This window comes from Ascaphus truei, chromosome 16 (genome assembly GCF_040206685.1).
Source record: "Ascaphus truei isolate aAscTru1 chromosome 16, aAscTru1.hap1, whole genome shotgun sequence".
NCBI classification, from domain to species: domain Eukaryota; kingdom Metazoa; phylum Chordata; class Amphibia; order Anura; family Ascaphidae; genus Ascaphus; species Ascaphus truei.
The window spans coordinates 37,183,035-37,195,648 of NC_134498.1; the positions used below are offsets into that span (position 1 = coordinate 37,183,035).

The following is a 12,614-nucleotide window of genomic DNA, read 5'->3' on the forward strand; positions in this document are numbered from 1 at the left end:
GATATAATGTTAATCTGCCACAGAACGGGGCCAGCTCATTGTGGAACAGACTAAACTCCCTTGCAGCTAACGGAGTCGGTGTTCAGCGAGGGGCTGCATACAATATGTTGATGCATTTTTATTTCTGCGAGTAATACACCAATTAATAGGTCTACAATAGCAGCACGTGTATGCAAAAATAAAAACAAATGTGGGTTTATTCAGTGTAAACATTCATTATTATGCCCCTCCAAAGTCACCCACCTCATAGATCCAATTGACACCACTGTCCGACCCATCACTGTGCCGCCGACCAAATTAAATCCAGAGACCTGACCCAACCCCTGTCCACCAACCAAGCAAGCTCTTAAATGCTCCCAACCCAAGCCCGGTCCATAACGTTCCCTCCCCTGCCCACCAACCAAACAAGTTTTACTAACTAAAGTGCAGCTCTCGGGATAAAGGCGCTATATCAATGCTGTTATAAATTAATTAATGAATGCATCATTACATGCCGTACATCCATATAAATGTATTTAAAGCATATTTCTGGATGTTTGAAAGTGTGTATTAAACTTTACCCGTATTTAAATATAGAATTCCATGCTTGTCCACATTTGACCATTGGTGTCACTTTCCGCTTGTTCTCTGCATAGCTGTGCAGTGGTCAAGCGATGCATTGAAAACCTACACTGGTTACACCCGTACTACTGCAAATACATCGAAAACCATCTTTAGTTCACAGTTCCTAATTAACTATATGTAGTAATAGCGATGCACAATTAACTACAAATAGCATATCAATAAAGTCAGTAGTGGGTTTTTTTTGTTGTTGTTTTTTTTTTTAAACTAATATTATACTTTTATTAAAAATGATGTTTTAAAATACACCCCAGAAATGCGAGTGCAGACTGTGAGGTACCTTCTCTTCTCTGTTCGTGTTCATCGCACTATGTATGGCATTTATGAATGTTAGAATGCAATCTGTATACTGTGTGGGGGGTGGTAGGTGATACAGAGGGCATAAGGGGCGCGCGTTGCTCGAGGAATCAGTTGAAAATGATTTCTCTGCGCGACGGGCAAGTTACGTGAGCGGTTCGCCCAAAGAGGGCGAACCAGCGACACGCCCCCCCGACGGCGCGTCTAGCATGTCCAAAAAACGCCCCGCTTCACGCAGGTGACGTCAAGGACGCGCGCACCTCCGCGCGGGCGAAGGCTGTATGGACGCAGCCCAAGATTTCACATGTTTTGCTGCTTTAAATGGGATTATTTTCTTGTGTGTTTGTTTTATTTCATCTCTGAAACTTTTTCAGGGTCGGCGTGGATGCAGACCATGACCAATTGGTAAATACTGCTTGTTTTAATACGTTTGTGATGCATAGTTTGTGAGTTGATGTGTACGGACTAAAACCAGAAACGTATTCCTAATTTTTAGAGGCAAAACTTTCCTTTATGTTAATGTCTCTGCGTCTTGCAAGGGACGGGGAACATATTTTAGGTCCGCCACCAAACACGGCTTTCTATTAGAATTAGGGGAACAACGCAAAGGTGCAAATGAAACATCTTTCGCCTACTGGAAAAATAAGAATGTGAATGATGTATGTGAACATTTTTAGATCAACACAACTAGGGATATCATCCCCCAAAAATGCAGGAATCTCTCAATACAAAATAATGTAATGGATCAGTGGGCGTGGTCTTCAAACGTACCACAAGTTTGCCCCTATTTGCTATATGATTAAATCACACAGCATTCCACAAGCAGTATGTCAAGTAATCTGATAGTATGGGGAGTTTATAGGATTTTAGATGCACCCATATCATTCACCGCGGAATTCCAGAGCAGTGTTTACAATGTGACTTGATGACAGTGACAAGGACACGTACAGCCCTCAATTTATCTGAGGGGGTCACCCATATAATTCCACAAATATTTTCTTCATATTGAATTTCCTGCCGTTTTTGTTTTCCCCCCCTAAATGTGCGTGTATGTTTTAGAACAAAATGTGATCTATGAATTTATTCACGACAGCACCCACTGCATGAATGTGTACTATGCATTTGCAAATATACTTGTACAAAGATGCACATTTAATATACTATATATTATATAGTGCGCAGACACAATTCTTTTCCCAGGGAAAACATTGCAACCCACCCGGAGACAGCCATACGCACGAAGCGACCCCACCCCCACCACCTCCCCAGCTATTTGTGTTGTTCCATTTAAACTCTTACAATGTACCTACCACTTATTTGTGCTCACGCGCTGATTTCCATTCACGATTTGTATCGGAGACCCTTCTAACTTTCTTATTGCAGGGGGTTCCTGAGAGTGAACGGAGAAGCACCAAAACGGAGAGCGCCTGGCTTTTTAGGATGTGGTACAACTTTGATCACAAGTATCCTTCACGTTTTAATGTCTTATATGTCCCGCAGGAACATGAACAATGGGGGGAGGCTTTAGATCATTGGTGGGTTGCATGCAGCGCTCGGAGGCTTCACCTGCGGCCCCCAACCTCTAGGCCAGCGGTACGCAAAGTGATGGGCGGGGGCGCTGGATTTGTTTTGGGGGGCGCAGGCGGATGCAGAGGGCCCTGAGGTGTTTAAATTAAATGCCGGGTGATCGCATGAGGCCTCTGCAACTCACTTACCGGGATTCTGCAGAGCTGGTAAGACGCGTTACTATAGCCACGGTGTCGTGCGGAGTGACGTCACACGTCCGTCTCCATGGCAACGGAGTCACGTGACCCCGCGGCGTCATTTGGCGCCGCCAACCAAGGTGACGGGGAGCAGACAGGGGGACGCAGCTCAAAAAGTTTGCTCTAGCCAACCCAGCAGCCCACTCTCCCTTTCTCCCCAGTGCAGAGGGAGCGGAGATATTTTTGGTGTGGAACGTAGCTTCTCCCACGCTCCCTCAGCTGCTTAATAACAGTGCCCTGATAAATACTGCCCCGCTCCTCTCCTGTGCCAGTCACTAACTCTGTGTAAGAAGAACAGCGGGGATAGTCTTCGCCGTGCACCATATATGTTGGGTAATGTGCGGCCCTTGAGAGGGCTCAAGGTCCCCCATGTGTATCGAGTTGCCTACCGCTGCTTTAGATACTGCCGGTGTTTGAATACTGGAAGACCGAGAACAGCCCAAGCTGAGTGGAACCAGTGAGGACTTGTAATCGTTCTGAAGTGGTAAATACAACCCATACCATGTGTGGGGCTATGCAGTGTTTTATGATAAGTTAATACTAATTGCTTCCGTTTAGTGTGGAGTTAGTACAATCCCTCCTTTATGTGCTCAGTGGTGTAGGTGACGAGGTTGGGAAGAAATGCAGGATCCTCGTATCTCTGCAGATGTGACAGGGCAGGTTTGGGAATGTCACTTATTTGTAACCAGTTTTATTAGGAGATCAGTAAAAAGGTGAAAGGCGCTAGAAGTTTTGTTTCATAAAATGTATTAGAAGCAAAATGTGACACTGCTCATTTCCATGTCATTACCCAGAATCCCTGGCTGCAGTGGTAGCACTGTATGCTAAGAGATAATGGGTTGCAGACCTGTCAGACATGTGAATGTGCTCACACGCGGTATTTTTATTTGCTTGAACCCATCCCCCAAATTGCTCACCGACGCATGCAGCACAAATCCTGAAATGTAAACTCGCCAAACTTACCTTGAATGAAACATGTGCCACTCTGAAACACAAACTTCTAGCGCCTTTCACCTTTTTACTGATCGCCTAATAAAACTGTTACACATAAGTGACATTCCCAAACCTGCCCTGTCACATCTGCAGAGATATGAGGATCCTGCATTTCTTCCCAACCTCATTACCTACACCACTGAGCACATAAAGGAGGGATTTTACGAACTCCACACTAAACGGAAACAATTAGTATTAACTTATCATAAAACACTGCATAGCCCACACATGGTATGGGTTTTATTTACCACTTCGGAACGATTACAAGTCCTCACTGGTTCCAATCAGCTTGGGCTGTGAATGTGCTCACAAGTGGTATATTTATTTGCGGTACAGTTAAAGTTAAAGGGTGAGAGGCTTCGTGCTATATAATGGGATGTATAAAAGTTTCCGTGGCACAAATCAATGCTCACAATCGGCTGCACACTGATAAACACCAATAGGACGGCAGGATAACATTGTGGAGATGCAGGGAAGGAGAAACCTAGAATGTGACATCACATAAGAACCATTTGGCCCACCTAGCCTGCCCTAGGTTTGGCTGAAGTAGTGGCTCAGTGTGTAAAGGCACTGGCTGGAAACAATGACACCGAGTTTCAAGCAGGTTCAATTCCCGGTGTCGACTCCTTGTGATCTTGGGCAAGTCACTTTATGTCCCTGTGCCCCAGGCACCACAAAATGTAATTTTTGCTGGAGTTTCCCTGCCCAGTGGAGCTTACTGTCTATATAGAGCTCTGCGTATACTGTCAGCGCTATACAAAGAGGAAAAAAAACAATGAATACTTACTAAGGAGGGCAAGCCACGGGAACGGACATTTTAAATATGACCAGTGGAAAATCAGAACTAATGCGTTTGTTACCTGAACTTTTTTAATTTTTTTTTACAAATACGAGTTTTAGTAAGTATTGCATTAGAAAAAAATCGAACATTTTTCTTGTAGTAAATCCACCTTTGCATACAGTTCTGCGTACCATGTAATAACTCTTCCTTAACTTGAACAGCTATCTGAAACCTCTCTTGACGCACAGCGGGCCACCCCTTACGACAACCTTACCCAGTTGCTGTGGACCACTTGCAAGATGTCTCACGAGCCCACAAGCCTACGAAGTAAGCATGGCCAGAGAGATCCAGTTCATTCAGGGGTTTTCAACTCGAGTCCTCAAGGGCCACCAACAGGTCAGGTTTTCAGGATATCCCTGCTTCAGCACAGGTGGCTCAATCAGTGGCTCAGTCTTCGACTGAGCCACTGATTGAGCCACCTGTGCTGACGCAGGGATACAGGGAAAAAGGAGACCAAAAGCGCACCAGCACAAACGAAGCAGGGATATCCTGAAAACCTGACCTGTTGGTGGCCCTTGAGGACCGGAGTTGAAAACCTCCTAAATGACTTGTTTTGTGTGCAGGAGAACAAAGACTAATGCAGATTTCAACTTCTCTTTACGTGTTTGTTCTTTCTAAGGCCACACATAGTGAAGATCGAGCTTTCTTTAATATCCTCACTCATTTGTTTGTCCTTTTTGATGTTAAGCAGAGTTTTTTTTAACAAGGCAAAAAAACAAAAAAAATCCTCCATGGCATCTTGGCTCTAATGCAGCAAAGAAAGCGACATTCGTTTTTACCGAAACAACACGGGAAAAATGTGTAATAACGTCCTTTTTTAATCATAGTTTTAAGTGAGACGATAAGAGATTTTACAGGAGTTTCTTAATTGTGTAGCTCTCCTGCTTGGTGGGTTGTGGTATTGAACAACAGGGAAATATCCATAAACCGTGACGGAGAGCGAGAAATCAGCTGCATGGCTGGAATTAGGAAGCCGTGGTACCGGAGACCCATTAATTATAGTCTTGGGCAGCTGGATCTGTGTAGTTCACTATGTCTTGTTCATTTCGAACCACACCACATTCCTGGAACATCAGGATAGATTGACTCTCCAGCAGCGAGGGTAGGGTTGCCAATTTTCAATCGAGAGTTACGGGACACGTGATTGTTGACCAGGGTCCACTATGAAACCGCATCTGCCTGGGATAACAAATTCATGACGAGAGCAGGAGTGGCGAACCCCAGTCTTCAAGGGCCACCGGCAGGACAGGTTTTGAGGATATCCCTGATTCGGCACACGTGGCTCAATTAGCCACTGACTGAGCCCTCTGTGCTGAAGCACGGCTTTCCTGAAACCCTGGCATGTTGGTGGTTTTATTACCTGTAGCGTTACCACTTTACAACCTCTTTTATAGAGAACTGTTTTCTTTGTCTCTTTCTACTCTTTCCTCCCTCTTTATATCACCAGCCCATCACTAAACCTAATGAGCAGCATAAAAAGGACAGCAGTCTCCAAATGTGGGACCATTTCGCCCTCAGGAATCAGGAAGGTTCAAAATGAAAAATATGTATTTCCAGAAGTGGCTGGGGTATTTCTAACTAACTTATTGACCAGTGCAGTAATACAGTTAGGCTACGGCCTCCGTGTCCGCTGCTGCACGCACGCCTGGCGGCGCGTGCACGTGTGAAAGCCGCGACCTGCGGTTGAGCTGCAGGAGATCGTGACGTGGGGGTGGGCGCTGGCGCAGCCATGACATCACGCGGCTGGTTCGCCCTCATTGGCTGAACCGCCGCCGTGACGTGGCCAGCGCTCTGTCGCCACTAGCAAAGACAAAAATCTTGTCTTTACAAAATGTGGTCGCGCATCGCGATCTCTCCACGCGCGCGCAGGCAGCTACTTGGCCCTGCCCCATAGAGGGGCGGATCTTGTTCCCGCCGCACACGCCGTAGCGCTCGCAGCAGCTAACACTGGGGACGAGGCCTAAGAGACGCTCTGCTGTTGAATATTACATATAAATATTATGTCACATGTATTACTGCTAGGGAGCAATATGTACCTGGACTACATGCATACATACAAACATACATACATACAGGCGGTCCTCGGTTATCCAACGGAATCCGTTCTGGAAGTAGCGTTGGATAGTGAAACCATTGTAAAGTGAGTCCCATGTTAATTAGGAGCGGTGAGCGTTGGATAACGCATTCCAGAGTCGAAAAACGGCCCTTAGGGTTGCATTGTAAAGCGTTGCATATGCCATTCATTGTAAAGTGAAACGTTGGATAACGAGGACTACCTGTACATCCATCCAATAGTTAAGGCAGCTTTACAAAAAGTTATGTTGACGGTGAGCTTACTTTCCCTCGCCCCCCTTTAATTTGCAGAACCAGGAGCAGTTAAAGGATGATGACTCTGATCTCATCTTGAATGACGGAGACATCAGTTTAACATACGGGGATTCAACGGTGAACACCGATCCTATACCCTCGGGCACTTCGAGAAGGTGCATCGGGAACAACTCTGAGGAGGCGCTCGATAGGGAGTTAACCTTTGGGGATCACGAACTTGTTATAAGGGGTACACGCCTGGTCCTTCCCATGGATGATTCTGAGCCTCCCATGAACATGCCAGCTAACAAGAGGCCTGGCCTGTAATCTGTAGTAATCTCCTTGGCTGCGTTGATGACGTTTCATGTATTCTTATCATGCCGAAATATTGTACTACGGAAAACCTAATGCATGGCTCTGATTGTTTTTGAGCTGTATAAATGTTATTCATGTCACTGGAAGAATATACATGTATTCTTTTTAGAGGCCCATGGTTCATGAAGATCAAGCTGTTTTTTTTGTTTTGAGAAATTTGATTTGCACTTTAAGTGAAGCCGTTTGAGAAAGCGAAGTTTTTGCACAAAAGAGCAGGTCTGGAAGAAAAATTCATCCCAGCACCTCAACTAATTGCTGAAGGAACTCTGGCCAATTCATTTATCTGTTACTTGAAATATTGCTTGCGGGATTGAAATTTTTTTGGGGGGCGGTCTTTCATTTTTGGATCGATGTGGATATTTTAGGTGGTCAGTAATTTGCCTTCATTTTGTTTTAGGTGACAGATTGCTAACTTTGATAATATATATGTGGTGACTTTTCTGAATTTGGGTTTGTCCTGAAGCATTGAGGCTGATTTGTCTCATTCTTTTAGCATTGTTTGTGTCACGGACAAACCGCACATTTCCCGCTAGTGTAAGCTATTCCGAGCCTGTCTGGCTTCTCCTGTGAAACACATACAGCCAGAAAGTGTCTAATGTTGATGGGGGGGAGGGGGGTGTTTTTTGGTTTTTTTTCTTTCTAAGGCAGTGAAAAGGACAAGTTTCAGAGGTTCCAGCCAAAACTTGTTTTTAAGGAAAGAGGCTTTGGATACCAGAGTGTTTATTTTTAAGTTCTCATTCCACAGAAGAATTTCGCAACGCTACACGGGCGGAATATGAAACTCCCCTTTGGGTTTTAATGTAATACTAAGAGGGGGAAGGGGGGGGGGGGAATTCCAGCACATTCTTTAAAAATGCAGCATTATAAAGGGATGCCGAGTATGTTTCTATAATGATTTGTGTTGCGTGCTCTTGTCCAAGGGCAGCATACTTACCAAGACAGAAAAGCTCAATAATGAATGTAGAACCATAAAAACCTACAGTATAGTAGTCGCATGGCAAAGACCCATGTTAGGTCTGCCTTGTTGACGTGTGTTTTTCCCACCCCTCTTCTAACCCTTTTCCTGTTGGTATAAAGGATGTCACATGGCATTACACATTGACAGTGGCCTCTGCAGCCATTATTAATTTAAATAAAGTACCCTCCTCTCTACATAGAAGTCGTAGCTTTTTGGCCATAGCTCCGTTTTACTTGCTCTGCAGCGAGTGTATTTTCCTGGTGAAATCGCTTGAATTTAAATTGAACTTAGAAGTGCTCTTTCTTTTTTTTTTTAAACTGATGTCAGATTAATATAAAGTGTATCGCCACAAACTGTAGGTACAAAAAATAATACACAAAGAACAAGGTACTATACCCACTAGTATCAGTGGTGTGGGTCCAGCTTGCAGTTACAAATTATTAGAGCAGTGTTCTGTACCGTTAATTTGGTACTGTACAGAATACTGTATGTGCAAGGCAGAGGTGTCCATTACCCCCCAAAATGTCAGGTTTTAAGGATATCCCTGCTTCAGCAGAGGTGACTCAGTCTTTGAGTCTGAGCCACCTGTGCTGAAGCAGGACTGAATGAGCCACCTGTGCTGAAGTAGGGATATCCTGAAAACCTGACCTGTTGGTGAGCCTAAAGGACTGGAGTGGAGAACCCCTAGTGTAAGGGGTTACATTCTTGCCTTGTGTTCGATCACTGTAGCAAGCAGTCCGCTCCTCATTCCTCAAAGGTATTACTGTTTTCGTAAGGGCTTATTCATAGCGCAAACTGAAGAGTAAACAGGTACTCACTCACCTGTGCACTATGAACGAAAGCAAAAGGTACATGAAACGCAGAGAGAATATAGATTTTCTATTTTCTCTGCCTTCTGTTTTAATTTCCGTGACGATGTTTCCCTTTGTATATTTGGCATTACTGATTGCATTGTGTAAATGAAAGCAGAGACTAGAGGCGAGATGACGCAATTAGGGTTTAGGTAATTTCCTGTTTTAATTAGAGACATATTTTTTTATTTAAAAAAAAAAAGAAAACAAAAAAACAAACCGTTTTCGCGTGTATTTTTCAGAAAGAAGAGTACAGTACAATTTATACTTTAACATTTATAAAGCTGGAGCCTTGCACAATATTTTTATTTTAAAAAAAGAAATAAAAAAACTAGTCTCTCTTGCTTTTATTTTAGTATAATTTACCCTTTAAACTTCTCGCACAAAGAGGAAACAAACTCCAACAACCCTAATCTGAAGGATGTGAAAGAGAAATAAGACCACAGCATGCTCTGCCACGGCTAGGAAGATAAATAGGTCTCAATAATGAACAAAGTTAAAATTCCGAACGGGAATGGTTACCATGCGTGGCACAATAAACGCGCCATGTTTCCTACTGATAAGTTGTGTTTCATTTGTTACCATGGAAACGATTGTTCTTTACCCCGACATGGCTAGCATCGGGGTAATCGCTCTCCCGTAGGGATCGTTTTGTCAAAGTTTTCGAAAAGATGACCAGCCCCTTTCTTTCCAATTGCTTGAGTTTACTTGCAGCCGTTTGAGGGTTTTGCGTCCCCCAGTTTCGCTGATGTTTATTGCATTTGCAAAGTTGTGTTAATCTGCAGGTACAGCGCCGTTTATGTTGTGCCCAAACTTTGGGCCATTTCAGGAAAGTCAAGTTACGTGGTGACCAAGGGGATAGGAATTTATTTTTAGTGGCACTTTTCACTCGCGGTCGAAATGATTGTACAGGTGTGCAAGCCATGTTGATCCAGAAGGTTGATTTTTGTTTCACAGGAAGTATTGGCTTTTAATAAACCAATACGTGTACTTTGCAACCATAGTTGTAGGAAGGTCTCAAAAGCTTCTTTCTCTAAGGAACTTAATTGTGGGATCTCAGAAGCTCATGAACAAAACATACATGAAGGAATCTCATGTCCGTTAATAGGTGCCTCGTTCTGCCCCAGGATTTAGTTTCATGGAATGGATTGGAAGCAGTTGGCACGGAGTGTGCATTTGCATGCCATTTCCCAGAATGCTTAGCTGCAGTGAAAGCACTGTATGCCAAGAGATAATGGTGCAAGCAGGGTTGCAGATCTGTGTGAGTGTGCTCACGAGGGATGGTTTCATGGAAGAAAAATGATTAGCAAACGCATGCACTGAATGACTGGGCCCTCGTTAAGATGTTGGGCTTATGATGGCATCCTAATTAACTTCAAAGGATAAGAAAGGGTAGTAGTAGCAGGCTGGCCCATTGCCCAAGAAAGAGGTGGCGACAAAAAAAGCATTTTATCATGAGCGAGATTAGAAAGCGATAACCATTATCTCGAGCACCAGGTTCCCAAGTGGGGAAAAATGTGTCTGATCTATTAAACAGGTATCAATCACTTGAATTTAACACATTAAATCTATTATTGCAGTTTGTTTGTTTGTTTATATTATTGCCATTGGTTCACTTCAGTCCCATAGGCCTACATCTTTAGACATAGGAGTTCAATTAAATGCTGGCACAGTGAGAGAGAACCCTTTACTTTCCTATTGCTGCACCCTATAACAGGGGTGGGGAACTCCCGTCGTCAAGGGCCCCCAAACAGGCAATGTATTCTGGATATCCCTGCTTCAGCACAGGTGGCTCGAAGACTGCGCCACCTGTGCTGAGGCAGGGACATCCTGAAAACCTGACCTGTTGGGGGCCCTTGACGACAGGCGTTGCCCGCCCCTGAGCTGTAACATGCACTGATAAAGGGATAGTCAACACAGGCCTATTAACCGTCCACTAAGTTTGATGGCTTAACACTGATGTTATTTTATGTCACCTTTGTACAATACCTGCTCCATCATTGTTTGCTGTTCTGTTTCACTTACTAATTGTCTCTTTCCTACTATGCAGGAATGCCATAAAGAATATTTTTTTTTTTTAAAGATCATGTGTATTTCTTAACCCTTCACCTGGCATTGGGTAATACTGCATTGACAGACGCTCTGGCAGTTACTGGTGTTACTTTCACGTGTAAAAATGTGTTATCTTGTATATTATTTTTTGGGGGGGTTTTGCTAAATCATTTACACTTCAATTTTTATTAACTATTTTTTTTTTTTGAGGATGTATAAAGTCGACAACTAAGTTATGTTTTGGTGTATTGTGTTGTACAGTGACTGAAATGTAGTATAGCAAATTGTTTAATAAATGAATAATTACACTTGGCACGTGCATCCTTCTTTACATTTTTAAAAAAAATACATATTATTGTGCTCTTTCAGAAATAACGGTTTTCCAAACCAACGACTGTTTTAAAATATGTAGAGAGCTTCAAAACCAAAGCTCATGAGGTTAAAGCAGAAAACGTGAAATCTTATGTTTTTTTTTTTTTAAATAAATCCTTTCTGTTGTATTCGATAATACTGTGCATTTATTTTTTTTAACTCCTAATGCCATTTTTAATGTACTGATCATCCTTTGGTTGCTACAGCAACCATTTAGAAAGTCATATCCACTTCCTCTTTTGAAACCGTATGTGACACACACCTTTTCGAGCTCTGCCCTTTGGCAGCAAAGTATCACAAACATATCTGTTGCTGTGTTCCAAACAGCAGACTTTCTATTACCCTGAAAGCTGTAACAATGTGTTACACTTAATAATAAAATGTTACATATCGGCTGAAGCATTTCTGACTGCAGCACAAAGTTAGAAGGCGGCCATTTCGTTAGGCACACAGTCAAGATTTTTACAGATTTATAATTGGAGCACTTAGGTAAGAATGTATAATTATACATTGTCACATACTTTACATATACAAATAATAAGAAAAAAATGGGGGGACGTATTGCTGCTTTAATTAGTCGATTTGCTTAATTTTTCAATGTCCATCCATCCAGCACTAAACTGGTTTACACCACAGTACATGTCCAGCTTCTGAGAGTCTCACTCAATATTTAGCACCAGTTGCATCATAGAATTGAGTCGAGTTTTGCTCATTGATCCCAATACCACTTTACTATTATTATTTTTTGCTATGCACGTTCGTGGTTAGCTACTAGCTAGGGCAGTGTTTTTCAACAGGGATTCCCCGTGCATCCCTAGAGGGCTCCCTACAATGTTCAGGTCATTATAAAAGTGTACCAGATTCAGAAAAATTTACAATGCATCTGATCTCAGAGAGGGTTGGGGTTCCCCAGAATTTCATGATATTTTAGGGTTCCTTAACCATAAAAAGGTTGCATATGACTGGGCTAGGGTATGCTGTTGGAGCATCCCTAAATTCATTGTTTCTGTATGTAACCGCTCCATCTGTGCTTAACTCTGATTCCAGCGAGTAGTACAGGCAGGAAAGTAGTACTGGAGTCAAGCCAGGAAAATATATCTCTGAACAATGCATCAAGGTAAGGAGGGATGAATTACTTTGAGCACATTTATCTAATTTGAAACCATTTCAAGTACCGGTAACCC

At 43.0% G+C, this 12,614-nt stretch overlaps 1 protein-coding gene across 1 annotated transcript in view; it reads left to right on the forward strand.

Annotated features, from left to right (window-relative positions):
- The window catches only part of SLC9A6 (solute carrier family 9 member A6), a 39,808-nt gene extending 28,437 nt beyond the window's left edge, over positions 1-11,371 (forward strand). The window contains exons 13-16 of the mRNA XM_075573216.1: positions 1,293-1,323; positions 2,302-2,381; positions 4,677-4,782; positions 6,880-11,371. Of these exons, the coding sequence (XP_075429331.1) occupies positions 1,293-1,323; positions 2,302-2,381; positions 4,677-4,782; positions 6,880-7,149 (487 nt within the window). The 3' untranslated portion in view covers positions 7,150-11,371. The remainder of the gene's footprint in view (positions 1-1,292; positions 1,324-2,301; positions 2,382-4,676; positions 4,783-6,879) is intronic.
- The last annotated feature ends 1,243 nt before the right edge of the window (positions 11,372-12,614 follow it).